Source organism: Leopardus geoffroyi, chromosome B1 (assembly GCF_018350155.1).
Source record: "Leopardus geoffroyi isolate Oge1 chromosome B1, O.geoffroyi_Oge1_pat1.0, whole genome shotgun sequence".
Classification (NCBI taxonomy): Eukaryota; Metazoa; Chordata; class Mammalia; order Carnivora; family Felidae; genus Leopardus; species Leopardus geoffroyi.
Window position 1 is genome coordinate 127464243 of NC_059327.1, and position 27211 is coordinate 127491453.

Genomic DNA, 27211 nt, shown 5'->3' on the forward strand with positions numbered 1-27211 from the left:
TACTACATATGCTTTTTCTCCTTACTCAGGCACTGTAGTCTATAATAATAGCAATCAAGGCAGTTCATTCTGACAAATGTGTGTCAGAAAAAGCCTGCTGTGACTTTGAAATATTGAAAGTGACTGATAACATAATGTGTGAAGCAGAATAAATGCATACAAATGGAAGTTTTAGCTGAGCAGTCAAAGAATGAACTAAATACAGTGTCAGAACTCGGCCCTGAAAGCTCTGGGTGTCAGTGGTTACAATGGCAAATTACTAAATGCACTTTGCAAAGTGTTTTATGAATAAAGCAGGGGCTGGACCTTTATCATTTCTCTTTGTGCTTGGGCTTCTGCAGGAAGCACAACCAAGTGATGTTCCCTTAAAAACTTCCTGGTTTGGGAAGTCACGTAGTGTTTAAAAAGAAGATAAAGGCCCTAACGGGCAGTTGGGAAATATGATAAGAAAGAGGATGTGATCCCTAAATGTAGAACATGAAAAATTTGGCTACCGGACAGACAGACATCTGGGCTACAATAAATCTACTTATTAAGAAACACCCTGGACATAAAAGAGTAAATCTTGATTGGCGATTTGCTGAAACCTGTCCTCATATTTGAAAAGCATACTGACATTTGAAATGGAGTGCTTTGAAGAGAAGGATAATAAAAACAAATCTTTCTAATATTTGAACATTGCCTGGATGGCAAATAGAGTTTTTTCATGTGTGAGACACACTGACTTTACCGATTTCTTGCCAACTCCTGCTTGCCAGCATGCACAGGGCTTAACAAAATCAGACTTTGTATACATTCAGCAGGGACTGCACTCTCATCCAAGGGAGGAACTTCATTCGTTTGCACTAAAAGTAGGTTGTTAGAGAAAGAGATCGGCTAAGCACTCCAACTAGTGGGGGAAAAACAATCTCTCTCTCTCTCTCTCTCTCTCTCTCCTTCTTTCCCTCCACTTCCCCTCCTTCCTCCTTCTCGCTTCCTCCCCCACTCCTTTCTCTTAGCTAACTATATTTAGAAGGCAGTTTATTCTTCCTCAGGGATGTCAAGGCTGGAGGTACAAGTGAAGAGAGTCTGTGAGTCCTCTGTTGGCAATTTTCACACATACAAAATAGAACACTTCTGGGCAGTGTTATAAATATAGGTATTAGAGAATATGCCTCAACCCATGTTCTTTTTAGAAGTGTGAATGAATTTAGTGTCTCTGGCCTCAGAGTTCAAGGGAATAAGCCTGAGATACACTGGTGTTGGCAGGTGCCTTAGGAGATGTTGCCAAATATATTAACGAATAAAAACGGACTGTGCCTTCTCTGCCATTATGAATGCGCCTACTTTGAGAAAACTAACCACTGGGGTGGAAATGTGATGGTGTGGGGGAGGCTCAAAGTTTGCTCAGACAACTTTGTTTTCATCTTTTGTTCTGTAGCTTTGTTCGCTTTTTTCCACATTGTTCTCTTGTGTTTCAAGTTTATTTTTTCCCCCTCATTTCCGTTGTATTTTAGACTTCTGTCATCTCTCATCTGGATTACTGCCATACATTTCTGATTGGTCTCTCAGCTGCTAGAGTCTTGCTTCCAGATAATCAATAATCAACACTGCAGGCAGAGTAAACATCATATAATGTAAGCTTTTAATATCTAATCTCCCTTAGAAGCCTCTGATGGTGTCCTTTTAGTCTCAGGAGCAAGTCTGAATGCTGTGACCTGGTAGCCTGGGCCCTGTGAAGCAGGCGGAGGTACTCCGCTACAGCTCTGTGTACCTCCCTGGGGTCATTTTCTGCCACTCCCTGGCTTATGCTCAAAGCCACATAGTGCCTTCTCCTCCTGTTCCTTCCGTTTAGAATGTACTTTACTTGCTGGACTGCATTAATCTGCTAGGGCTGCCGTAACAAAGTACCACAGACTGGGTGGCTTACACAACAGAAATTTATTTTCCTCCAGTTTTGAAGGCTAGAAATCCTAGATCAAGCTATCAGCAGGGCAGGGCTAAGTTCTTCTGAGGCCCCTCTCTTTGGCTTGTAGATGGCTTTTGTCCTCTCCCTGTGTCTTCACATGGTCTTTCCTGTGTGTGTCTGAGTCCTAATTCCTCTTCTTATGAGGACATCAGTCAGATTGAATTGGGCTTGCCCTAATGACCTCATTTAGTCTTAATTACTTCATTAAAGATGCTATTTCCAATTCACATTTGGAGGTACTGGGGGTTAGAACTGCAGCATACGAATTTTAGGGGCACAATTCAGCCCACAACATCAACTAACTTTGCTCTTTATTTTTTTATTTTTTATTTTTTTTCAATATATGAAGTTTATTGTCAAATTGGTTTCCATACAACACCCAGTGCTCATCCCAAAAGGTGCCTTCCTCAATACCCATCACCTCCCCTCCCCTCCCTACCAGCCCCCATCAACCCTCACCAACTTTGCTCTTTAAATTGTCTGTTCAGGGGCGCCTGGGTAGCTCAGCTGGTTAAGTGTCTGACTTTGGCTCAGGTCATGATCTCCAGGTCCATGAGTTCGAGCCCTGCATTGGGCTCTGTGCTGAAAGCTCAGAGCTTGGAGCTGCTTTGGATTCTGTGTCTCCCTCTCTCTCTGCCCCTCCCTGACTCGTGCTCTGTCTGTCTCTCTCAAAAAAAAAAAATTAAAAAGATTTTAAATTGTCTGTTCAGATCAATTCCACTAGGAAGCCTTCTCGATACTTTTCATATGGGTTCTATACTGATTCCTTCTGTTCCCAGAACACATATCACATTGAACAGAAAATAGCCTATTCATTTGTTTGCCTTCCCTCCTAGAGACTAGACAGCTTGGAGACTGGGGTTATATGTAATTCATAGCTCTAAATCCACTGTCTCATAGACTGTCTGGCACATAGTAGGTGGTAAATAAATACATGTTGAATGAAATGAAGTATTGCTAGTTTGTTTTTTCTTTCTCTTTTCAAATCAATTTACACTAACTTGAAACACAGTAAGAACACTATATAGGGTTGATTACATTGGTTTCAGTAGAAATTTCCCTTTTAGGTTGACCATAAAATTTTTATTGCATGTTTAAACCTTTTTTTCATATCGGTCCTGTGGTGTGGATGTATCAAAATAGGCATACAAATGGGAATTTTGAGGTAATGCAAGGCTCCACATTACATGTTCTGCCTAAAAGCAGTTGCATGGATTTCCAAAGGGTAAAACTAAAGAAGAAAGGAAAGCTTATGGATTCAAATATGCTCTTTACCAGGTGTTTCATTCTGTAGCCTATCTGCTGTATATAAGTTCATGCTACACGAAGTAACCAAATCCTTTTGGAACACTTCCTGTGCATTTCAACAGTTCCGAACTGGAAATCCTGTGTTAATCAAAAGAATGAATCCCGTGTGCTACCTGCAAAACTGGCTATGTACATAAGGTCATTTTTGGTGGCGAAGAAAAAGAACATTCTAACCTGTGGGAACACATCAACTAACTGGTTGTTAAGATAGATATTCAATGTTGGCAAAGGATGTGAGAAACTTTAAAAGTGCTATGCAATGGCCCATTATTTAAATCTTTCCTAAAGGGATTTCCCTACCATGTTTTGTGAGATTATGCAGAATCTGTACCTTAGAGGTAGCCAGCTTTCAGAGAAATGATTTTATAGATGGTGGTCACAATGGCTATTTGAGACCCTCAAATGGTCAGCTTCCCATGAGTAAGACCCAGGGCCTGACCATTTTTGTATTTAGTTAAGGTGTCTCTACAAGCCTTTGTTTCAGAATAGAATATTTTTGCAGTGTGTATATAAAAGGTTTAAAGGGACAACTCCTTTTAAAGCTTTTAGTATGTTACTCTTTTTATTTTAATCAATGATAACACAGAAAAGCTTTGCTTGAACATTTGTTCAAAAGCTTCTTTTTGAACAGGCTACTTTCTCATTCATTTTTTAGATTTTTCTACATGCAAAAAGGTCAAAAAAGTTCTTAAAGTAGGACACAGAATTTTGTATAAACCATCCCAAAGGACTTACGTTTTTAATATAAGGAATTTGAAAGAAGAGTCAGCAGCATCAGCTGAGAAACTCGTGTGTTTCAAACTCTACATCAAGCACTGAGGTGCTTAACAAAGGAAGCAAGACTTCCTTCTACAGCAAGTTGCTTACACACTCATGTTTCTTGGTTCCTCCTTCTCTTCTCTATTCCTCCACACTCCACAGTAATTCTGAATAAGGGATATGCAATTCCAAGACTTTTAGAATTCAGGAAAAGAACAACATATTTAGGGGATTTGATTGAGGTTGCTCAATTTTTGTTTCATTAAGGAAGGGCATTAAGAAGTTCTTTGCTAATTTCCTGAATGAAAAGATATTTAATTCTCCACATACAAAACAGCTATAAAGTCAGAATAAAATATAGTTGTTTTTTAAAAAAAATTTTTTTAAAGAGAAGACAGAGGGGTAGAGACAGTGGTAGACACAGAATCCGAAGCAGGCTCCAGGCTCTGAGCTGTCAGCACAGAGCCGGACAGGGGGCTCAAACTCACCAGCTGTGAGATCATGACCTGAGCTGAAGTTAGACCCTTAACTGACTGAGCCATTCAGGCGCCCCCAAAATAAATTTGTTTGAACTGAATTCATTGAGTTAACATCTGACTACATTGTCCTTCTTTCTCTCTTTTCTCACTTGACAGTGGGCTGGTGTACATCTTCTTGGAGCTGGTATCTGTCTGTGGAAAGGTACTGGAAGCTGGCAATAACAATGACTGGACTTTCACCAGTCACTTCACATGGAAAGGTTATTTAAACTGAGGTGGGAAGCTGAGCAGGAGTCAGCCAGAGGAAACATGAATGCCGGAATGAAGCCCTGAGGCAGAAGCAGTCACCCTGAGCAGGACAGTGCCTTGGAATGCAGTTCCTGGGGAAGAGTGGCAAAATGGAGAGACACCAGACAAGAAGAGTCTTGTAGGAGTCTTTTTTATCTCTTCTGTTTTTCTATTTGTCTGCATAATATCTGATTCAAAACTTACATCTACTTCAACTTTGGACGTCTTAGAATCTAGGAGGTGGACTAGGATTTTAGGGTTGTTAGTTTATGGTATAGAACGAAGTACACAAGATTGATAGTAGGGAAATCTGGACTTCTCTGTAATCTAAACGCTGCCAGCATGTAACTACATGATTATAGCTCACTCAGCTCTCTGCTCAGGCACTGTGTTTTTCTAAAGTGACCTGGATAAGACTGGCTATGAAACAAAAGACAGTTACTGTTTAGTTTCAAGAATCTATGACTCTTGGATTTTATTTATTTATTTATTTATTTATTTATTTATTTATAATGTACATCCAAGTTAGTTAGCATATAGTGCAATAATGATTTCAGGAGTAGATTCCAGTGATTCATCCCCTATGTATAACACCCAGTGCTTATCCCTACAAGTGTCTTCCTTAATGCTCCTTACCCTTTTAGCCAATTACCCCACCCACACCCCCTCTAGCAACCTTCAGTTTGTTCTCTGTATTTAAGAGTCTCTTACGTTTTGTTCCCCTCCTTGTTTTCATATTATTTTTGCTTCCCTTTATGATTCTTGGATTTTAAGTTAACAAAGGTCCTATAGACTTTATAATGTAATGTAGGGGAAGCCACTAAGAATATAGCCTTAACATTCACAACTCAGGCAACAATAGATGTTGGAGAGGATGCGGTGAAAGAGGATCTCTTTTGCATTGCTGATGGTAATGCAAACTGGTGCAGCCACTCTGGAAAACTGCATGGAGGTTCCTCAAAAAATTAAAAATATAACTACCCTATGACCCAACAATTGCACTACTAGGTATTTATCCAAGGGTACAGGTATACTGTTTCAAAGGGGCACATGCACCCCGATGTTTATAGCAGCACTATTGACAATAGCCAAAGTATGGAAAGAGTCCAAATGTCCATCAATGGATAAATGGATAAAGAAGATGTGGTATATATATACAATGGAATATTACTCGGCAATCAAAAAGAATGAAATCTTGCTATTTGTAACTACGTGGATGGAACTAGAAGGTATTATGCTAAGTGAAATTAGTCAGTCAGAGAAAGACAAACATCATATGACTTCACTCATATGAGAAATTTAGGATACAAAATAGATGAACATAAGGGAAGGGAAGCAAAAATAATAAAGAAACAGGGAGGAGGAGAAAACATGAGACTCTTAAATATAGAGAATAAACTGAGGGTTGCTAGAAGGGTTGTGGGTAGAGGGATGGGCTAAATGGGTACAGGAATTAAGGAATCTAGTCCTGAAATCATTGTTGCACTATATGGTAACTAACTTAGATGTAAATTAAAAAAAAATTATAAAAAAGAATATAGCCTTGAGGATATAGTAGGAAACTTGATTCTTTCTTTAGGCCAAAACAAAACAATACAAAATGAAGAAACAATAAAACAGCAACTTATTTTATTTGTAAATTTTTCTTCACCCTCCATGAAAGCCAGAGATTTAGTGATGAAAGACAAAGTTTCTACTTTCAAGGAATTATTTTGCTAATAAAAGAAATATATATTTTACTGGTATAACAATAATGGCCAAGTAGAAGGTAGATTGAGGTAAAAACCTGAAAGACTTCTATCCATTACACTAGTTAATACCATTTTTTTAAGACCCCCATAGACAAAGAACCGTTTGAGACTAGATCAGGTTACAGAGAAACTGATTGATTATAAGGATTCTATAGACACAAAAAGAACAACTACCACCACAAAAGGATTTGAAAAATAATGTGATACCGTCTATATAGCAGTTATGGAAAGTGATGTTAGTTGTTGAAGATCTCATGGTTGATGAGGTGGAAGAAATTAGACAAGTGGAATTGAGGAAAAAGTGCAAAAGGACATAACTTTAACTGCTTAGCCCTGTATAAGTTAGGTTCATAGAATCAATACTAAAATATTTTTCCCCATTATGCTCACTAAACCTTAGTTACTTAATCTATAATGAGGTACAATAATCCTTCCTTTCATGATGTTTTACAAGAATTAAAAGAGGTAATATAGATTGAGAATAATCCATACACGACTGAGTATGAAGATCAAGATATTGAAAACAAGGACAAGAAGCAGCAAAATGGATGCTGGGAGAGAGTGAGAACAGTAAGCAGCAAGGAAGTCAAGACCATGTATTAGAGCAGTAGCTCTCAAAGTGTGGACTCCAAATCAGCAGCATTCGACTTCACCTGGAACTTGCTAGAAATGCAAATTATGTTCACATAATCAGGAACTCTGGGGCTGGGGCCTAGCAATCTGTGTTTCAGCAGCCCTGCCAGGTGATGCTCATACTGGCTCAAGTTTGAGAACCACTGAGTCAGAGTAAACCACAGCAGAGCTGAGGCAGTCCAGAACAGCAGTTCATGAATTTTTTTTAAGAAACAGCTTTCACAAAACCCAGATCAACAACAACAACAACAAAAGAGAAATAGCTATCAAGCATCAACTCTGTTGCAACGATTGCTCTAGATCCTGAGGATACAGAAATTGTGAGATTTACGGTCATTACTTATTATGTACTTTCCCAGGCATTTCTTGACTAATGCCTCTTCCTGTTTTTCCTGTAGTATCAGTTCTCGGTGCTGGGCTCTCTTCTCACTGCACATATTTTCTTTTGATTCCCCCCGCCTTTGTAACTTTGTATCGATAAATCCTAAATCTGTGTCTCTCTCCCCCACCTTACCCCTCTCTAGTGTCATACTTTCGGTAGTTTTCAGATAGACCTCTTGATGTCACCACAAATTCAGTGTGTGCAAAACCAATAGCACATTCTCCCTTTCCATACCACCCTCATCCCCATGTTCCTATTTGTAACTTTCCAACTGGGTATATGGTATCATCCCTCTTTCAATTTTCATCCTTTAGTCAGAGTGTATTGGTTTACAGTATGCCTTCTGGAGTGAGGGTTCAAATCCCGGGTTAGCCATTTGTTAACTGTAGCTTGAGAAGTTGTACTAGCACCTATCTCTTCGGGTGTTGTGAGGATTTAAAGAGTTAGTCTATGGAAATCTTTAGAGGAGTAACAATAAATGTGCCATAAATGATAGTATTATTATGGATATTATTCTTCCTCCTTTGTTCCTTATATTCTCTAATACCTATGAATTCCTCTTTCAGATTTGCTGTAAGGGACATTGTAGTGGACTCTTCAATATCTCTTCCACACCATAGACTGACAGCTTGAACTGTAAGTGTATATTCTCATGGCGTCTGCTCAGGCCAGGGGTACACATAGGACTTACAACGAACTAATTAAGCTGAAGAGACAGATTTATATTCACGCTTTAGAGGAGAGAGAACTCTCATTTTCTTCTCCTTAATGGAAACAGGGAAGCACATCGCCCCTGTTGCTGCTGTAAGCATCCTCTTGTCACAAGGCAGGTCAGCCTGAGGACAGGCCCATCTTACTCACCAAGGATGGATGAGTAGAGACATGGAAGTAACTTGGTTTTTGGCCAATGTCCTGCAACCAGAGCCCACGTTTCATATAACTAGCCCCTTCTACCTATCAAATTGTAACTCTTATTATATTGATTTCTATCCTAAATTTCACATTTATATATTTAAGTTCCTGTCTAATAAAAATGCCAAGTTTACCAAACCCAGGCCAAAGTCTTAATTCCCCTGGCTCCTAACCTGCTTCTGACCATGCTTGACCAACTCAGTGGAATCACCATACACTTATTTGTTCAGAAGAAAAAGTTATCTTTTTTTTTTTTTTTTTTATTTTTTATTTTTTTTTAAATTTTTTTTTTTTTTCAACGTTTATTTATTTTTGGGACAGAGAGAGACAGAGCATGAACAGGGGAGGGGCAGAGAGAGAGGGAGACACAGAATCGGAAACAGGCTCCAGGCTCTGAGCCATCAGCCCAGAGCCCGACGCGGGGCTCGAACTCCCGGAGCGCGAGATCGTGACCTGGCTGAAGTCGGACGCTTAACCGACTGCGCCACCCAGGCGCCCCAAGAAAAAGTTATCTTGAATCCTCTATTTACCATCACATCCATATCACTTGCCAGTCCTATAAGTTTTATAGCTACGAGAGACTGGAACTTGTCACTTTTCACCATCTTAATTATACCGCCCTAGACCTAGCCATTATTGCTTCTTCGCTTGATTATGGAGCTAGCTTCCTAACTGATCTTCCCACATTTACTCTTGCCCACTGCTTCTCTTGCCCTCCCTCTTTTCTACCATATTCCTTCTCTACCTTAACAGTTAGAGGTAACAAATACGCCTCTTTTAAAAACTTCCAAAAGCTTGCCTTTGTTATTGAGGAAGAATCTACAGTTTGTATTATGTTTTTCAAGTTTCTACCATACAACACATCTGGGCCTGACTAACTCTTTCATTTCCTTTCATACCACTCTCTTGTTTGTTCACTCGGTGCCATGCTGGACTCCTTGCCATTCTTTAAACACTCCCAAGCTGGTTCTCATTTCAGAGCTTTTACATTTGCTGTTGCCTATGCATAGAATACTCTTTACCCACATTTTACATTCAAGATTGTAATCAAATGTTGCTTCCTCAGAAGAATCTTTTGTGACCCATCCCAACACTGATCCATCTTTATTCTCTGTCCCACTTGCATTTTCTATATTGCGTGTTTTTCAATGTGAAATTATCTTACTTGTTGTCTTATTTATTGCATGTTTTCTCCTCCAACTCTCTAGTATAATGTAAGCTCCAGGAAAGCAATAACCCTGTCAAACTTGTTCTCTATTTTTTTCTCTAGAAAAACAAAATAGTATGAAGCACTAAGTAGCTCCTCAACAAATATTTGTTGGTTAAATGAATAAACATGAATCCTATTCTCTAATATGTTGCTTGCCTTAATAACCAGAAGGGAGAACAGGACTATTTTCCCCTCAAACATTTAACAAGAATTTATTGAACACCTAATAAATATGAATTATATGTCTACAGAAGATTAAAAAGGAGGGATAAGATAGATTTGCTCTTCTTTTCAAGCTAAGAATTTAGAACATATTGGAAATGTCAAGGTATAAACACAAGAAATGAATAAAAAAGTGACATATATCACTACAGTTTAGTACAGGCTTGAGCTGTTTCCTTGAGCAAAACAAGGAAAGAGAGGGAAAATAACTGCAGTATCTTCCACAGCTTTCTATTTTCAATACATTTATTGTTTACTTCTGATCAGCTGATATAAGACAGCTTCAATTTCAAATGGATCTGCCCCCTCACTATAAAGGAGGACTTTGGCTGTTGGCATGATGTTTAAGTTTCTGAAAATCACCTGAATCGCCCATAGGCATTTTAGCAGAGAAGAAGGTGGCTACTTGAGCGGGCCTGAAGACAATTTGGAAGCTTGTTATTCTAGTGAACACTTGTGCATGAGCTTAGACTCATTTATAGCAGGAGGAACTCTCATTGCATGACGTTGGACAGCATGGGTTCAAACCTGGCTCTGCTATTTATTAGCTTTATGACCTTGGAAAACTGAAAATATTTTCCTTGACTCGGTTTCCTCATCTGTAAAATGAGGCGAATCATAGTATTTACCTCAAAAGTTTATTGTAAAGATTCAATGGCCATATGGTTAGGGCACTTGGAACAGTACCTGGCACACAGGAAGTCTTCAATGATTGTTAACTATTCTTTTAGGCTACAGTGTAGTTTCTCTATAAATTGGGATAACACAATCCATAGCACTCTATTATTTGTGCTACTTTTTCTATATGTCTATAAAGTAATGACAATTTTTATTTATTTTTTCATTTTTATTTATTTTTGAGGGAGAGGGACAGAGACAGAGCATGAGTGGTGAGGGGCAAAGAGGGAGGGAGACACAGAATCTGAAGCAGGCTCCAGGCTCCATGCTGTTAGCACAGAGCCTGGTGCTGGCTGGAACTCACAGGCTGTGAGATCATGACCTGAGCTGAAGTCAGAAGCTTAACCAACTGAGTTACCCAGGTGCTCCAAAAATGACAATTTTTAAACAGGTGTTCTAGTCATGTTTATGACTCTGTTAAACATATTTACTAATATTTCTGCTCCTTTATAGAAGATATAGCTATGCTTCTGAAAACATTTATTTTAGTAATGAATTCTAAGGATAAAAAACTGATTTTTTTTTTTTTTTTTTTGAAATCACATTTCAACGTTTATTTATTTTTGGGACAGAGAGAGACAGAGCATGAACGGGGGAGGGGCAGAGAGAGAGGGAGACACAGAATCGGAAACAGGCTCCAGGCTCTGAGCCATCAGCCCAGAGCCTGACGCGGGGCTCGAACTCACGGACCGCGAGATCGTGACCTGGCTGAAGTCGGACGCTTAACCGACTGCGCCACCCAGGCGCCCAAAAAACTGATTTTTTAACAAAGATATTGGCAGAACGGGGTGGGGGTGGAACCCTGGACTGAGAACCTGGATTTGTAGTCCCCAGGGCATGTTCCGACCTAAGTTTTTTTTGTTTCTTTGTTTGTTTTTCCTGATCTAAATTTAAAGTCTGGGCAGGTCATCCAACTTCTCTTCTTAGTTTCACATTTGTAAAATAAGGGAATTCTAAATGCATGCTGAAGTCATATTCATGTCTCATATTCTATGGTTGTTCCTTCTATCAAGGTAATTATCATGCAAGCCCACGTGCTTATTCCCACGTTGTTATTCTTACAATATTTTAAGGGTCTATAAAAAAGCACCACATTCTTTGATTATCTTCAATGACATCAAATTTTCCCTGTGAAAAAATATGTTGGGGCTAAGTCTTGTGCGTAAGATGAGTGTTTTGAATGGAAAAGTATGACGTAAGTATAATGGGATAGAGTATTTTTGAGAGGCTTATAATTGCTTCTCAGGTGCGCGTGTGTGTGTGCACACGTGTGTGTGCGTATGTGTGCTTTCTTTTTTTTTTTTTTTTTCAACGTTTATTTATTTTTGGGACAGAGAGAGACAGAGCATGAATGGGGGAGGGGCAGAGAGAGAGGGAGACACAGAATCGGAAACAGGCTCCAGGCTCTGAGCCATCAGCCCAGAGCCTGACGTGGGGCTCGAACTCCCGGACCGCGAGATCGTGACCTGGCTGAAGTCGGACGCTTAACCGACTGCGCCACCCAGGCGCCCCCGTATGTGTGCTTTCAAGTGCAATACACATTTCCAATTTTAAGTTCTTAAGTGTTTTGTTAAAAATTCAGCCTTTAGTCACACCTAATTTATGCCACTATAATAACTATGCTTTTTGTAAAACAACTGCTTTTTGAATGAAACAATACTTCCTGAGATCTAGAAACAGCCCAAATCTTACAAAATAATGAAGGACTGATCAGACTTCTTGCAAAGCAGCTTGGTCTAATGTCATGGGCTCATTATCCAGCTGAAATATTGCTCTGCGCTTTGCACTAGTCATTTATCTTCCCTGTGCCTCAGTACTTTTTTTCAGAAAATTCTAATAAAGACGCTTGTTCATAAGGGTTACTCTTGTACCTTGGATGAAGTATTCCCCAAATGCTGTGTGACGTAAGTGCAAGGAAAATAGAATCTTGCAATGCTTCAAAACCTACTCCATGGGATTGCACTATCTGATGGTTGGGTTTGTGTTCAGCATTAAGAATGCTGTCTGCTTCTTGAGAGTAAAGGCTGGTAATTTTCTTAAAATTTGGCTACCGCTTTACGAGATTAATAAAACTAACCTCTAATCATATGGTGCCCAAATGATGAATATTTTTGAGATATCTCCATATGGGAAATATCACCAATTGTACTTATATTCTCATTTACATAGGCCAAACACTGAAGCAAATGTGAATTACTTAGGTTTTCCACCAGAAGCAGCAGTCAGGGTGATGGGTAAAGTCCAGAGAATATTAGGCACAAAAATAGATTTATGCAGATTCAGGAAACAGAAAAAAATCACTGACTAATCAGCTACTTCATTTTTTCTCTTTTGCCGAAGTTCCATAAATTTAAAATTGTAGGTTTAAAATAAATGTTTTAAAAGGGACAGCTCTGAAATAGGAATAGTATATTATTTATGGTTTCCAGAGGCTAATCCTTATTTAATAAATGCATATAATATGAGAAGAGACAATAATTTCCTTTAACACTTTATTAAAGTATGTTGTTATTTTAAATGAAAACGCATGTACAAATGTATATTATTATTTTATTCTACTTTAGTCTCTATTTGACAGTGAATCTTTCATGCCCTCTCTCGCTTTTGTTTTGCATCCCCTGAAACATTTTTCTTTCTTACTTTGTATAAACATGACCATCTAAATTATCTTGTTTTCTTGATCCCGAACAGAAAATGTGGATGTGATGAAACCAGTTGGTTTCAGTGGTGTGTGTGAATGTATTTTGTAAAATTTATTTACTTTTTTATTTTTAAAAACAGTACCTGATGTGTGAGACAGAAGACTACCACTAGGGATATGTAAATGTAATTTGAGCAACTGTAGAACGAAAGTCTGTAAGCTGGAAGGCTGTTTAAAATAAATATGCACTGGGTAATGACTTACATTTTTAAAAAAATAATCTAGAAATCGTTTTCCAGTTGATTTTACCCAGAGGTGAAACTGAGCTGATGCAACACTTGCAATAAATGGTCGAAAAAGAAAAATAAGAGTTGGAAGGAGAACACAAGAGAAAGCTGTTGTGACCACTTGAACCTGCACATTGTCTCCCTTTCAGATTCCTGGATTATATGCACTCCTCTGATTGCCACCAAGTCCTCTCTACCCCTCTTCAAACGATACCTTTTTTTCTAATCTTTTCTCCTCAATCTGAGAATATTCTCCCCACTTCACAGCTGGAATACTACAAAAGTCTTGTAAATGGCTTTTCTCAATTAAGCTTTGTCTTGTTTAACCCAACACCTTGGATTCCTCAAATACTCCTGCGTCCACATATTCTCCTCAGAGCCTCATGGAGCTGGTGTGGGGTCCTGAGTGAGGACATAAGCCCCAGCCTGGGCTTGAGTCCTAGTTCCATTTGTAAATATTGTGTGACTTTGGTAGGATACTTACCTGAGTCTCAATTTCCTCAAATTTATAAAATGCAAAAAAAAAAAAAAAATTAATAAATGCCCAATTTACGGAGTTGTAGTAAATACTACATGAGACATATCAAATGTTTAGCACATACGTATTTCATAAATAGCAGCTATCTTCAGTACTCTGGTGTAGCACACTTTCTGTTAGCTTCTCTGCTTCTATTCACCTGTCACTATCCTCTTCAACCAAATTATTCCTCCTCATTGTCTTTCAACACGCGGTGACTTTTTCGTTTTGATACTTTCCTCATGTTTTCCTGAGTATCTCACTTAGACTTGTCCCCATATCCAAATTCTACTTATCCTTGAAGCTTTCTAGCTCAAGTCTAGTAAAATAGCTCTATTCTACTCAGCAATGATCTCTTTTTTTCTAAAATTTTTCAACATTTATTATCCATACCGGTGTAATGTATAAATTCATATTGCTAAATATTTACACATGTATCTTGATAATGTCACTCCTACTCTCAGAGCCCAGAGACTGTATATATTATGTATACCCAAAGGGAAAACAATTCTTTAACTTCCGGTTATAAGTGTCTATGTGAGAGCTCCTTCCAGCCTTCTGAGTGCAGAGGTTAATTTTGGAATTGCTAGCTGGGAAATCAGCTTTTTTTCTCTTCCTGAAAAGGGAACAAAGTGGTTTAAGAGTACCTCATTCTTATCGGTGAATAAAAGGATTAGGGCTCTAAGCTTTCAAGTTAAAGGAATATTCCTACCTTCCTTGTGGGAATGAAAGTATATAAGTTCTTAATAGCAGGGAGCTGGAAAGAAAGGTGGACATGTGCTCTGTTTATTTTCTTTTTTCTTCTAAGTTTTTATTACTCATTATATGAATAATTGGAGAAAGCCAGAAAGAAAAAAAAAATATTATGGTAACAGAAAATAGAAGACTTTTCCTTCCTTCCTCCCTCCCTCCCCTCCTCCCTCTTTTCCTTCCTTCCTTTCTTCCTTCTTTCCTTCCTCCCTCCCTCTTTCTTTCTTTCTTTCTTTCTCTTTCTTTCTTTCTTTCTTTCTTTCTTTCTTTCTTTCTTTCTCTTTCTTTCTTTCTTTCTTACTTTCTTTCTTTCTTTCTTTCTTTCTTTCTTTCTTTCTTTCTTTCTTTCTTTCTTTATCTTTCTTTATCTTTCTTTCTTTCCTAACAAACACAAAGAATAGGTATTTAATTTATTAGAATATAAGTAAATGGGATGATCTTTGATCAAAAAGTTAGGTAGATCTTTTGTTCATTCATCAAATATTTGTTAAATGATTACTCTATGCTTGCACAAAGGTAGCCACTAGAGATGTAGAGACATATGCCTGAACTCAAGGGGCTTACCAACATGAGGCAGGACCCAAGAAGTAAACTGTAAGAAATATTAAGACAGAAAAAGATCTAATGTGGTTTTTCTGAATCCAAACAGCAATCAGGAAATTATGATTCTTTTCTTCAGGAAAAATTCTTTTCTTCAGGAAAAGAAAAAAGAAGCATTCAAATTGGTAAAGCAAAGTAAAACTGTCACTTTTGGCAGATGACACAATACTACATGTTGAAACCCTAAAGATTCCACTAAAAGAGTGCCTGGGTGGCTCAGTCAGTTAATTCAGCTCAGGCCATGATCTCATAGCTTGTGAGTTCGAGCCCTACGTTGGGCTCTGTGCTGCTGGCTCAGAGCCTAGAGCCTGCTTTGGATTCTGTGTCTCCCTCTCTTCTGGCCCTCCCTGGTTCACACTGTCTCTCTCTCTCTCTCTCTCTCTCTCTCTCTCTCTCTTAAAAATAAATATAAACATCACAAAAAAATAAAAAAAAAGATTCCACTAAAAAACTAACAGAATAAATGCATTCTAAAGATACAAAATCACCATACACAAATATTTTGCATTTTTGTACACTAATAATGAACTAGAAAAAAGAAAAATTAAGGCAATAATTTCATATGCAATTGCATCAAAAAGAATAAAATACTTAGGAATAAATTTAGCCAAGGAGGTGAAAGACTTATACTCTGAAAACTATAAGAAACCAATGAAACAAATTGAAGATGGCACAAATGGAAAGATATAGCACATACATAGATTGGAAATTTAATATTGTTAAAATGTTCATACCACCCAAAACAGTGTACATATTTGATGCAATCTCCCAAAATGCCAATAGCATTTTTCACAAAACAAATAATCCTATAACTTATAAGGAATCACAAAAGACCCCAAAAAGCCAAAGCACTCTTGAGAAAGAACAACGTTGGAGGTATCACACTCCCAGATTTCAAACTATACTACATATCTTTAGTAATCAAAATAGTATGGTGCTGGCACAAAAATAGACACACAGGGCAATGGAACATAACAGAGGGCCCAGAAATAAACCTATGCATGTATGGTTAATAAATCTACAACAATAGGGGAAAGAATATACAATAGGGAAAAGATAATCTCTTCAATAAATAGTGCTGGAAAAACTGGACAGCTACATGCAAAACAATGAAACGCAACCACTTTCTCATACCATACACAAACATGAACGCAAATAATGAAAAACCTAAATGTAAGACACGAAACCATAAAAATCCTAAAAGAAAAACATAGTCAGTAAACTCTTGGGTAATCAGTCTTAGCAATTTTTTTGGTTGTTTGTTTGTTTTTGGATCTGTCTCCTCAAGCAAGGGCAACAAGAGTAAAAACAAACAAACAAACCTGGAACTACATTAAACTAAAAAGCCTTCCAATGAAGGAAAAACAAAACAACATGGCTACTTACTAAATGGGAAAAGATATTTGCAAATGATATACCTGATAAGGGTATTCGAAATGTATAAAGAACCCATACAACTGAGCACTAAATAATTTGATTAAAAAATGGGAAGAGGACCTGAACGGACATTATTTAAAAGAAGACAAACAAATGGCCAACAGACATGACAAGATGCTCAACATCACTCATCATCAGGTAAATGTAAATCAAAACTACAATGAAATAGCACCTCATACCTGTCAGAGTGGCTAGTATCAAAATGTCAGGAAACAACAAATGCTAGTAAGGATGTAGAGAAAGCACTGTTGGTGGGAATGTAAACTTGTTCAGCCACTGTGGAAAACAGTATGGAGGTTTCTCAAAAAATTAAAAATAGAAACACCCTACAACCCAGCCATTCCACTTCTGGGTATTTCACCAAAGCAAAGAAAAACATTAAATTCAAAAAGACATATACATCCCTATGTTCACTGCAGCATTATTTAAAATATCCAAGATGTAGAAGAAGCCTAAGTGGTCATTGATAGATGGATAAAGACAATGGGATGGAGATATATATATATATATATATATATATATATATATATATATAGGAATATTACTCAGCCATAAAAAAGAATGGAATCTTGCCATTTGTGACAACATGCATAGACTTAGAGGCTATTATACAAAGGGAAGTAAGTTGGACAGAGAAAGACAAAAGCCATATGCTATCACTTACATGTGGAATCTAAAAAAACAAAACAAATAAGACAAAACAGAAATAGACTCATAAATAAAAATAATGAACTGGTGATTGCCAGAGGGGATGAGGGTGGAATGATGGGTGAAACAGGTAAAGGGGATGAAGAGGTACAAACTTTTAGTTATAAAATAAATAAGTTATTGGGATGGAAAGTGTAGCAAAGGGCATATAGTCAATAATATTGTAATAACATTGTATGGTGACAGGTGGTAACTATGCTTACTGTGGTTAGCATTTTATAATGCACATAAATGTAGAATCATTTTTAGTGCATCTGAAACTAATATAATATTGTATGTCAATTACACTATACTTCAGTTCAAAAAAATTATGCCTGGCCTATCCAGGCTATTCTGGAAATTAGGGCCCCAGTAAAAATAAAAACAAAAACAAAACCAAAGTGAAGCACAGATATTCTAACAGTTAACAATGCAAAGGGAAGAAACAACAACAAAAAAGAGGCTATATTCAAGAAAATTAAAAGTAATTAAACAAATAAAAGTGGTCATTTATGGACCAAAAATGAAAGTATGTCATGTGTCAAGGATTATGATTAATGCTATTCTGTGCCCCCAAGAGGGAGAGGAAGGCGGGCAGAGAGAGAAAGGGCAATCTGTAAGTATTTATTTAAAACACAGATTGTTAAACATCTATGACAATTTTTGGAGCCATACTGTCTCGATTTGAATCTCAGCTCTCATACTCAATGGCTTTGTGAACTAGGACAAATTATGTTACCTCATTATGTCTCAGCTTCTGTGTCTATAAATTGAGGATAATACTAGTACTTACCTCACAGATTGCTACATTTTGCAAACTACATTTTGCTACTCAAAATTTGGCACATGTAAACATAATATAGTATTATTTTTATATGCTTTTAGAAGAAAGTTGAGGGAAGATAGGGTGCATGATGATGAGAAAACTGGACATGGAATTAGGACTCTTGAAAATTTTCTAGCTTTATTGCCTTTTGTGATTCTGAGTAAGTAATTTACCCCTTTGAACTAGTTCCATCGTTGATGAAAGGGAACTACCGATTATTCCGTTTATAAAAATTCTGAAATTCTGTGACTAGGTTGAAATATTATTTATGCATCTGTACCAATATCATGAATCCAACAAAATCATTCTCCATACAATTTGAAATATGTCCTTGTTTTTGTGTGACTAGGTGGTTCATTCCTAAAGTTTAGAGATAGAAGCCAATAGGCAAAAAAGGGACTTTTTTATTGATGAAGTATAACATTAAACTTATGAATTAATTACTCCTTGGTATACGCTAAAATTTGAGAACAGAGATGAGCTCATACTAAATGCTCAATAAATATTTTTAAATCATTTTTTGGTCTTATGAATGGTTAAGATTCTGAAATCAACACTGGAGTTTATTTTATTAAAAGAGTAATAATATCACTGAAAAATTCAGCTCTCTTCTACTCTTAAATGTTTTTAATGTAACAGCTTTTGACTAAATAATTTTTGTATACAAAGACCTATTACAAGACAAGGGCCACATAGGCATTTGATGAAATGGTGTCAGAGAATTCACTGCAAACATCACTCACCCACTAGAACTCTGGCCTATCCAATGAGATTGCATAAATACTTCAGCTTCTGCTGCCAAGTTATCTATTATTTGTGCAGACAAGGAAACAAAACTCCTCAATCTGATTCTATGATTATATATACTGTAGCATTTACTGGTCCTTAACAGTCATTCCTGAGTGTGTCTACAATCATACAATTGTAAAGTGAGTAGATCCCTATAGCCTGTGTTTCTGATGCTTAACCTAACATTTGCCAAAGCTCAGGCCATCCATTCAGCACATTCACTTGTAGTATAATAGTTGTGCACTAATATGCAAACATACAATAAGCAAATGAGCGTTTCATATGATTGTTTTGAAGTGTCATTAAAGTATAGAAGCATATAAGATACTTGGCAGATAGTGCATAATATATGTAGTTACTATATCAATACATAATATTTATTAGATATTAATATTTATTACATATTTGAATACTTTGGTATCTTATAAGTCATGGTATAGGTGTATAGATACCTGAGAAGAAATTAGCATTTAATTCATATAAAAATCACCCTGAATGCTATCATTTTCATTGAAAATAATTATAGTAGCAATCAGTGATCTAGCATAATCAAGAGCCCAGGATAAGTTGATGTATTAAAGTTGTTTATAATAATTTCTAAGGTGTACTACAATCATTAAATTTTATGGTCTATAATTTTTTAAATCAGTTAATAAAAAAGAGATATCTTTTCCCTAATGGCCACAGCACAAGAGAATGAATGCACATATTTTCTGAATTCAGGGAGGGAGTTAGGGTAATAGATTAATGTGGCACATGTGTATAAAAGGATGCATTGGCACATCAACAGTCGCCAGATCATGTTTCTTTCCTAGATCTCTCTTCTTTCAGATGTCCAAGAAACCAGGATACATAGGTCATTATTTAGGAGCTCCACAGAAAGGGACAATTTAAATTGCCAACATCCATAATGCAAATCAAAGGAAAAATAATGCTCAATGCTTAGTATTGTTTTTCAGCAGTTCACTGGATTGTATTTTCTCAGAATTAAAAATCTCTCTTAGGTAAAGCGCCACAGGGATAATAAGAAATGGAACACTTAGTGTGATTTAATAACTATTTCTTTAGTTGCCATTATGTTTGTGTATTGATTTTATTGGCTTCTTCTTTTGCATAAAAGACCCAGAAATCAGTTCGGGAAACAAAAAGAAAAGCCCAATTAACTACAACTATGGAATAAATAATCCTTTTCTCAACTACATGGTTCATGGTAAGTATCCATTAGACTTTTCATAAACCCCGGCATCTCCTTCATTCTATTACGCTTTCCATCCTACTTCTAAATTAGTAAAAACAACGGTGTGCCTCTTTGCTTAGAAGTATCTCTTCTAGGGACACCTGGGTGGCTCAGTTGGTTGAGCGTCTGACTTTAGCTCAGGTCATGATCTCATAGCTCGTGAGTCAGAGCCCCGTGTCAGGCTCTGTGCTGATAGCTTGGAGGCTGGAGTCTGCTTGGGTTTCTGTATCTCCCTCTCACTCTGCCCCAACCCACTCACATTCTGTCTCTGTCTCTCTAAAAAATAAATAAACATTATTTTTTTTTAAGTATCTCTTCTATTTGTTCCTTCCTCCTCATTCTCCATTGCCCAGTTATGAACTATGCCTTCCTTGTCTCATGCTTCCAGGTTTGCTCTAGTTTTGTCAATCCTAATCCATCCTTCAGCTCAAAACTAGATTAACCCTGCCTTAAATACCCCTGCTTCATCCCCCCCCCCCCCCCAGGCTCTAGAATGGGCTATAGGTTTTCACAGCTGCTTGTGGTCTACAATACGACTTCCAAACTTCGAATTTCCTTTCAAATTAACTTGCTGCCCTTGTTGCTTCTCAGCATATTCTCCTCTCTCCTACTTCTACCCTGTTGTCTTCATCATTTCTCCAAGAATTATCTATGTTTTCCTTTCAGCTTAACTATTCTCTACTAATCCTTCAAGGTCAAATTCAGAGCTCACCTTTTCTGGAGAACTTCCATTCATGATTCCTTTGATTAACTCTTCATTCTGTATAGTATTCAATTCTTTCAATATCTCAGCTACACAACTTAGTGCAATATAAAGATGCAATACTGATACTGTATATATGTAAATGTCAGCACAAGGTTCTAGAAATGTCTCTATTGTTCATTGTTTCATGTGCACGGGCCATGAATCTCCAACTAGACTGTAAGTGTCTTCCAGGTAAGATCTCTACAGCATAACTGATTTCCAGTTTGTTCCCCTTAGAATCTACTCATCAATAAAGGTGTTTTAACTGATTAATCACTTTTTATACATAAGTACTTTACCTCCTAATTTATTCTTATTTCATTTTTGTCATTTTTGATGTTTTCAGAGCCATAGGGGGCCACTGGTAGGTTGTATGTTTGGTCATAATTATTTACTTATTTCTTCCCTTTATGTGAAGTACAGTTCCCCACCCCCATTGATTCTGGGCTTGGCCATGGGGATTCTTTTTCTTGAGTGGTTTGTGGCAGATGTGGTATATGCCACAACCAATTAAAAAGCACAAGCAGCACTTCAGGTTTCTGGCAGCCCCTTCTGCAACTTCTCATTGCTGTGAAAACAGGTTGTCCCAGATAGGGCCACGTCTCCAACCTGGCCCTGGAATGAGAAGTTGACCTGCAGCCCGCTGCAGACTTTCACCCAATCACAGCCTTATGTTTCATGAATGCAAAAAGTCACTGGTACTCTGGGGCTTGTTTATTACACAGAAAAGCTGTCTAACACAGACCTTGGAGTTTGTCAAACTTCCTCTTCTGTAGATAAGGAGAGAGGCCTAGATTTTTTGTCAGCTGATGGGAGAGTTTGGACATCGATTCTGGACTCCTGACTTAATTTTGTTTTTGTTTTTGTTTTTTTAATGAAAATACCTAGCTTTTTGTTATCCTAAAATCTGGAGGAATGCAACCCAAATAGTTTGAAATTTGGGGCCATAGTACTACCTGGTACTGCCCTCTTGGTCTGGCATTGGTTTTTAGAAAATAGGTAGCAAAATATCTAGAAAATAAACAAAATGCAGTATCAATGTCAAATGAAATATACTTCTACCGAAAAGCTACTGCAATCTCTTAGGTCCACACTTGTTTGGTAGTAGATAGAATGAAATGCAGTGATCTTTGGGAGTGCCTCTCAGGCCCAGGTCTTTCAATACACACTGTTAATCTAAAATACACATTTCAAAATCTTTTCTTTTAAAAAAAAATTATAAAAGAAAACTTGAATTTGAGGATGAATATAATTTCTTAATTTACCATCTCCTTAATTCCGTGACAAAGTCTCATATACTTTGATGCCAAGTGAGGGAGTCTAAAATTCTTATTCTTTTCCTTTGTGAAATTCAGATGGAAAGATCCTATCATTATGTGCTTCAGTACATCAGACTGGTCCTAAGTACATTTAACTTTGTCCTGAAGTTTATTTTATGGTTTAGTATTCATAGGAATGAATTCATTTTGCTACAACACTTAGTCCTTAAAAATTCAGAGACTAAACTGCTAATTAAGTTCTAAAAAAATTATTAACATACTGCTTTCTTTTGCATATCAATTTTTAAAGAGTAAAACCAGTCATATGCAGCAATATTTCTCCCTTTTTATGGAAAAAATAATACATCAGTACATGCTTTAGGAAATGAATGTGTCATTTAATAACATTTATAACTACCTTTTATTATTGTTGTTTATTATGCTTTTCCAAACAAAGAAAACAAAATGTAATAAAACTAAATGGGTAATCAAGTAGATTTTCTTTTTCTATTTTTTTGTCTCTCCTTATTTGGACCACACACAAATCTTACCTTTGTGAAAAAACATCCCTGTAAGGACTGCCATGTTGCAATGCAATTCCATATCCCCGATCAGCAACGGTGTTTCCAATGGTGTAAAATGAACAATCTGGGTCATTGATAGCCACATATTCCAATACAGCTGCATCCCATACAAACGCATAATTTCCATATTTTACCTGTGAAAATATGGAGAATAAAAGCAGAAAATAGGATTTAAGTTTGGAATTTTAAGTTATACAGACAAGGTAAAAAATATTACATTTGTGTATATTTAGTTGTATAAAAACATGGTAGGACCTATATTTCTACATACATATTCTGAATGAGAATTTGGCTTTTGGCTAATTTAAAGCTCAGTTCTCTTGGAAATGAGATAAAGTTAGAATGTTGTTTATGTTTCCAGGCAACATAGCTTATAGTAGTAAATCTCATCTGGACTGGGAAAACAATAAATATATGAAAAGAAGCCATGTCTTTGAGCTTCTCTGAGTACAGTAATTCTTGTAATTGGACTTGTCTCTTTGCGGACCTGGAAGTTACACTTTTTTAGTTATTACGAGAGATATTGTCTTCTAACACGAGGTTATTAGGCTTCTAAGCCAGGTAGGTTTTTCTACTCACCCGATATAGGTATTGTCTCCTTGCATGTGATATTTTATCTTTTTAAATGTTTTTTATTTTATTTTTGAAAGAGAGAGAAAGACAGAGTGTGAGTGGAGTAGGACAGAGAGAGAGGGAGACACAGAATGCAAAGCAGTCTCCAGGCTCAGAGCCATCAGCGCAGAGCCTGATGTGGGGCTCCCACTCAGGAACCCTGAGATCATGACCTGAGCCAAAGTCCAAGGCTTAACCGACTGAGTCACCTAGGTGCCCCTGCATGTGACCTATATTCTAAATGAATGTTGTAAGTCAAACTCTCACTGAAGAAAAATAATTAACACTACCCTGCTGACAAGACATATTTCCTATCTTATGTTATTCTAAGTTATCTGTTGCCAAGTGTGGTCTATGGAAATTTTGCAGCTGGACTTAAATGAAACCCTTTTGTTGGGCATTGAAATGAGGAAAGAATAATTATACAATCTTCCCTCTCATCATTTAGGGAACATAACTTGATCCTGGGTTGTTTACAACACCTTTTAGTGATTATCTTTTATGTATAAGTGTGACTTTTCCCCTAAATTACAAATTTATCAAAAATAAAAGGCAACCTTAATAAAATTAATTTAAAAATTATGTATAAATATAGAATTTAATTAAGTCACAAAATAAACAGAACTAATAATTAAATCAAATATTCAGCTAGTTTGTTTGTTTAGAAAGCAATTTCTTGGTAAATCTGACTAGGGAAAAAGAAAACTTTTACATATAAATACAGATAGAGGAAGTGGTATCAGCAACATGAAGGAATAGGAGGTCTTCTCATAGAAACAACAATTTGGCAGCCATCCATGAACAAAGTACCTTTGTGGGAGCTTTGGGATCCTTGTTGTGTAACTGTGACAGAATCTAAGACTGAATAATACTTTCAGGAGACAAGGCTGTTCTCAGTGATTGGCTAACCAACTGTTGTCCTGTCTACATTCCTGAAAGCAGCCTATCCCCTTGAGGACTTAACTCCAGTACTACAAAGGTAGAAGACAAAAATGCTCATTCTCACCACTTCTATTCAACATAGTACTAGAAGTCTTAGCGAAAGCAATTATACAGGAAAAAGAAATAAAAATATCCAAACCAGAAAGGAAGAAGTCAAAATATCTCTGTTTGCAGATGATAAGATCATATATGTAGAAAATCTTAAAGACTAAACAAAAAAAGCTGTTAGAACTAATAAAACAATGCAGTAAAGTTGCAGAATACAAAATCAGCATGCAAAAATCAGTGGCATTTCTATACACAAGCAATGAACTCTCTGAAAAAGATATTAAGAAACAATGACATTTATAATAGCAATGAGAATAACAGAATACTTAGGAAGAAATGTAACCAAAGAAGTCAAATATTTATATGCTGAAAGTTACAAAACAGTGAGGAAGGAAATTAAAGAAGACATAGATTAATGGGAAGAAATCTTGTGTTTGTGTATTAGAAGAATTAACATTGTTAAAATGCCCATACTACCCAAAGTGATCTACAGATTTAATGCAATCCCTATGAAAACTCCAATGGCATTCTTTTTTTTCCAATGGAATTATTTACAGGAATAGAAAAAACAATCTTAAAATTGACATGTAACCACAAAGACCCCAAATAGTTAAAGCAATCTTGAGCAAGAAGAACAAAGCTGGAGGCATCATGCTTTCTGATTTCAAAATACGTTACAAAGCTACAGTAATCAAAACAATATGATAGTGGCATTAAAAAAATTAGATCAATGGAACAGAACAGAAATTTCAGAAATAAATCTATACATTTACAGTCAATTGATGGTCTATAAGAGTTCCAAGAACATCCAATGAGGAACGGATAGTCTGTTCAATAACTGGTGATAGGAAAATTGGATAGTCACATGTAGAAGAATGAAATTGGACCTCTATCTCACACCATATACAAAAATCAACACAAAATGGATTAAAAACTTAAATGTAAGACCTAAAACTTAAAACTCATAGAAGGAAACATAGGAAGAAAGTGTCTTAACAGTAACCTGGGCAGTGATTTTTGGATATGAGACAACCAAAAGCCAGGCAACAAATGCAAAATTAGATGATTGAGATTGTATCAAATTAGAAAGCTTCTGTATATATAATGAAATAATTAACTGAGTGACAAAAGCAAGCTACAGAATAGAACAAAATATTTGCAAACCACATATCTGATAAGGGATTCATATCCAAAATACATAAGGAACTCCTATAACTCAAAAATGGCAAAAAAAAAAAAATAATAATAACCTGATTGAAAGATGGGAAAAGGACATTTCTCAAAAGAAGATATATGAAAGGCCAAAAGATATATGAAAATGTGCTCAACATCATTGGTCATCAGGTCATCAGGAAAATTCAAATAAAAACCACAATGAAATATCATCTCAAACCTGTTAGAATGTCTATTACCAAAAAGACATAAGATAACAAGTATTGGTGAGGATGTGGACAAAAGGGAATTCTTGTACACTGTTGGTGGGAATGTAAATTGGTACAGATATTATAGAGGTTCTTCCCCAGATTAAAAGTAGAACTATAATATAATCCAACAATCTCAATTCTGGTTATTTATCTAAAGGAAATGAAACGAGTGTCTCAAAGAGATATCTGCACTTCCATGTTCATTGCAATATTATACACAATAGCCAAGACAAAACAAGAATCTAAATGTCTGTCAAGAGAGGAATGGATAAAAGATATACAATGAAATATTATTCACCCTTATAAAAGAAGAATACTCTGACATATGTAGCAACATGGATGGACCGAGAGGACATTACGCTATGTAAAATAAGTCAGACATAGAAAGACAAATACTGCATGACCTCATATTTATTTAGAATCTAAAATAGTTGAATTTACAGAAGCACAGAGTAGAATGGCGTTTGCCAGAGGTTGGGGGTGGGAGATAGGGAAAATGAAGAAATATTGGCAAAAGGACGCAAGTTCCAGCTATGCAAGATCAGTGAGTTCTGGAGGTTTAATGTATAGCATGGTGACTATAGTACAGAACCTGGTGAGTACATGGTAAATATAGTTTATTGGTACTTGAAATTTACTAAAAGGATAATTCTTAACTATTCTTATGACAAGCAAAAATAAAGGCAATGATTTGAGGTGATGGCTATGTTATAGCTTTATTGTGGTGATCACTTTACAATGCATATATGTATCAAAACATCAAGTTGTACACATCAAATATATAGTACAGCTTTGTGGTCAACTATACCTCAATAAAGCCAAAAAAATACAGACAGTTAAAAACTAGAAATGAAATAAGTTATTTATATGGAGTAAAAAATAGTATGCAATATTCTACAGGAATAAAATTAAAATATCGATAACTTTGATAATTTCCTGGGAAAAGAAAAATTATCAAATTTTCTCAAAAGTAGTACTTTTACTAGCACAGAGAAAGAGCTAAATAAAGTTGATAGTAAAATATGAGAAACAGCCATAAATTTGAGTGTTTTTTTCTCCCTAAAATATCAGCAAAATGATTTTAATGGTATAATAAAAGAATAATGTATTATTAAACAGGAAAAAGCAACACTGATTCTGTATTTGGAAGGTTACTAGGATAATGTATCTTACAAATGAGGCTTTATCAAATTTTTAAATAATCTTTAAAAGACATCAAAAGACATTTGACAAAATTGAAAACCATTATCATCTAT

General features: G+C 36.4%; 1 protein-coding gene across 3 annotated transcripts in view; it reads right to left on the reverse strand.

Moving 5' to 3' along the window:
- Positions 1 to 27211, reverse strand: part of GRID2 (glutamate ionotropic receptor delta type subunit 2) — a 1475947-nt gene that overhangs the window by 129237 nt on the left and 1319499 nt on the right. For all 3 annotated transcript variants that reach the window (XM_045472791.1, XM_045472773.1, XM_045472783.1), the window contains exon 14: positions 22897 to 23063. In XM_045472791.1, the coding sequence (XP_045328747.1) occupies positions 22897 to 23063 (167 nt within the window). The remainder of the gene's footprint in view (positions 1 to 22896; positions 23064 to 27211) is intronic.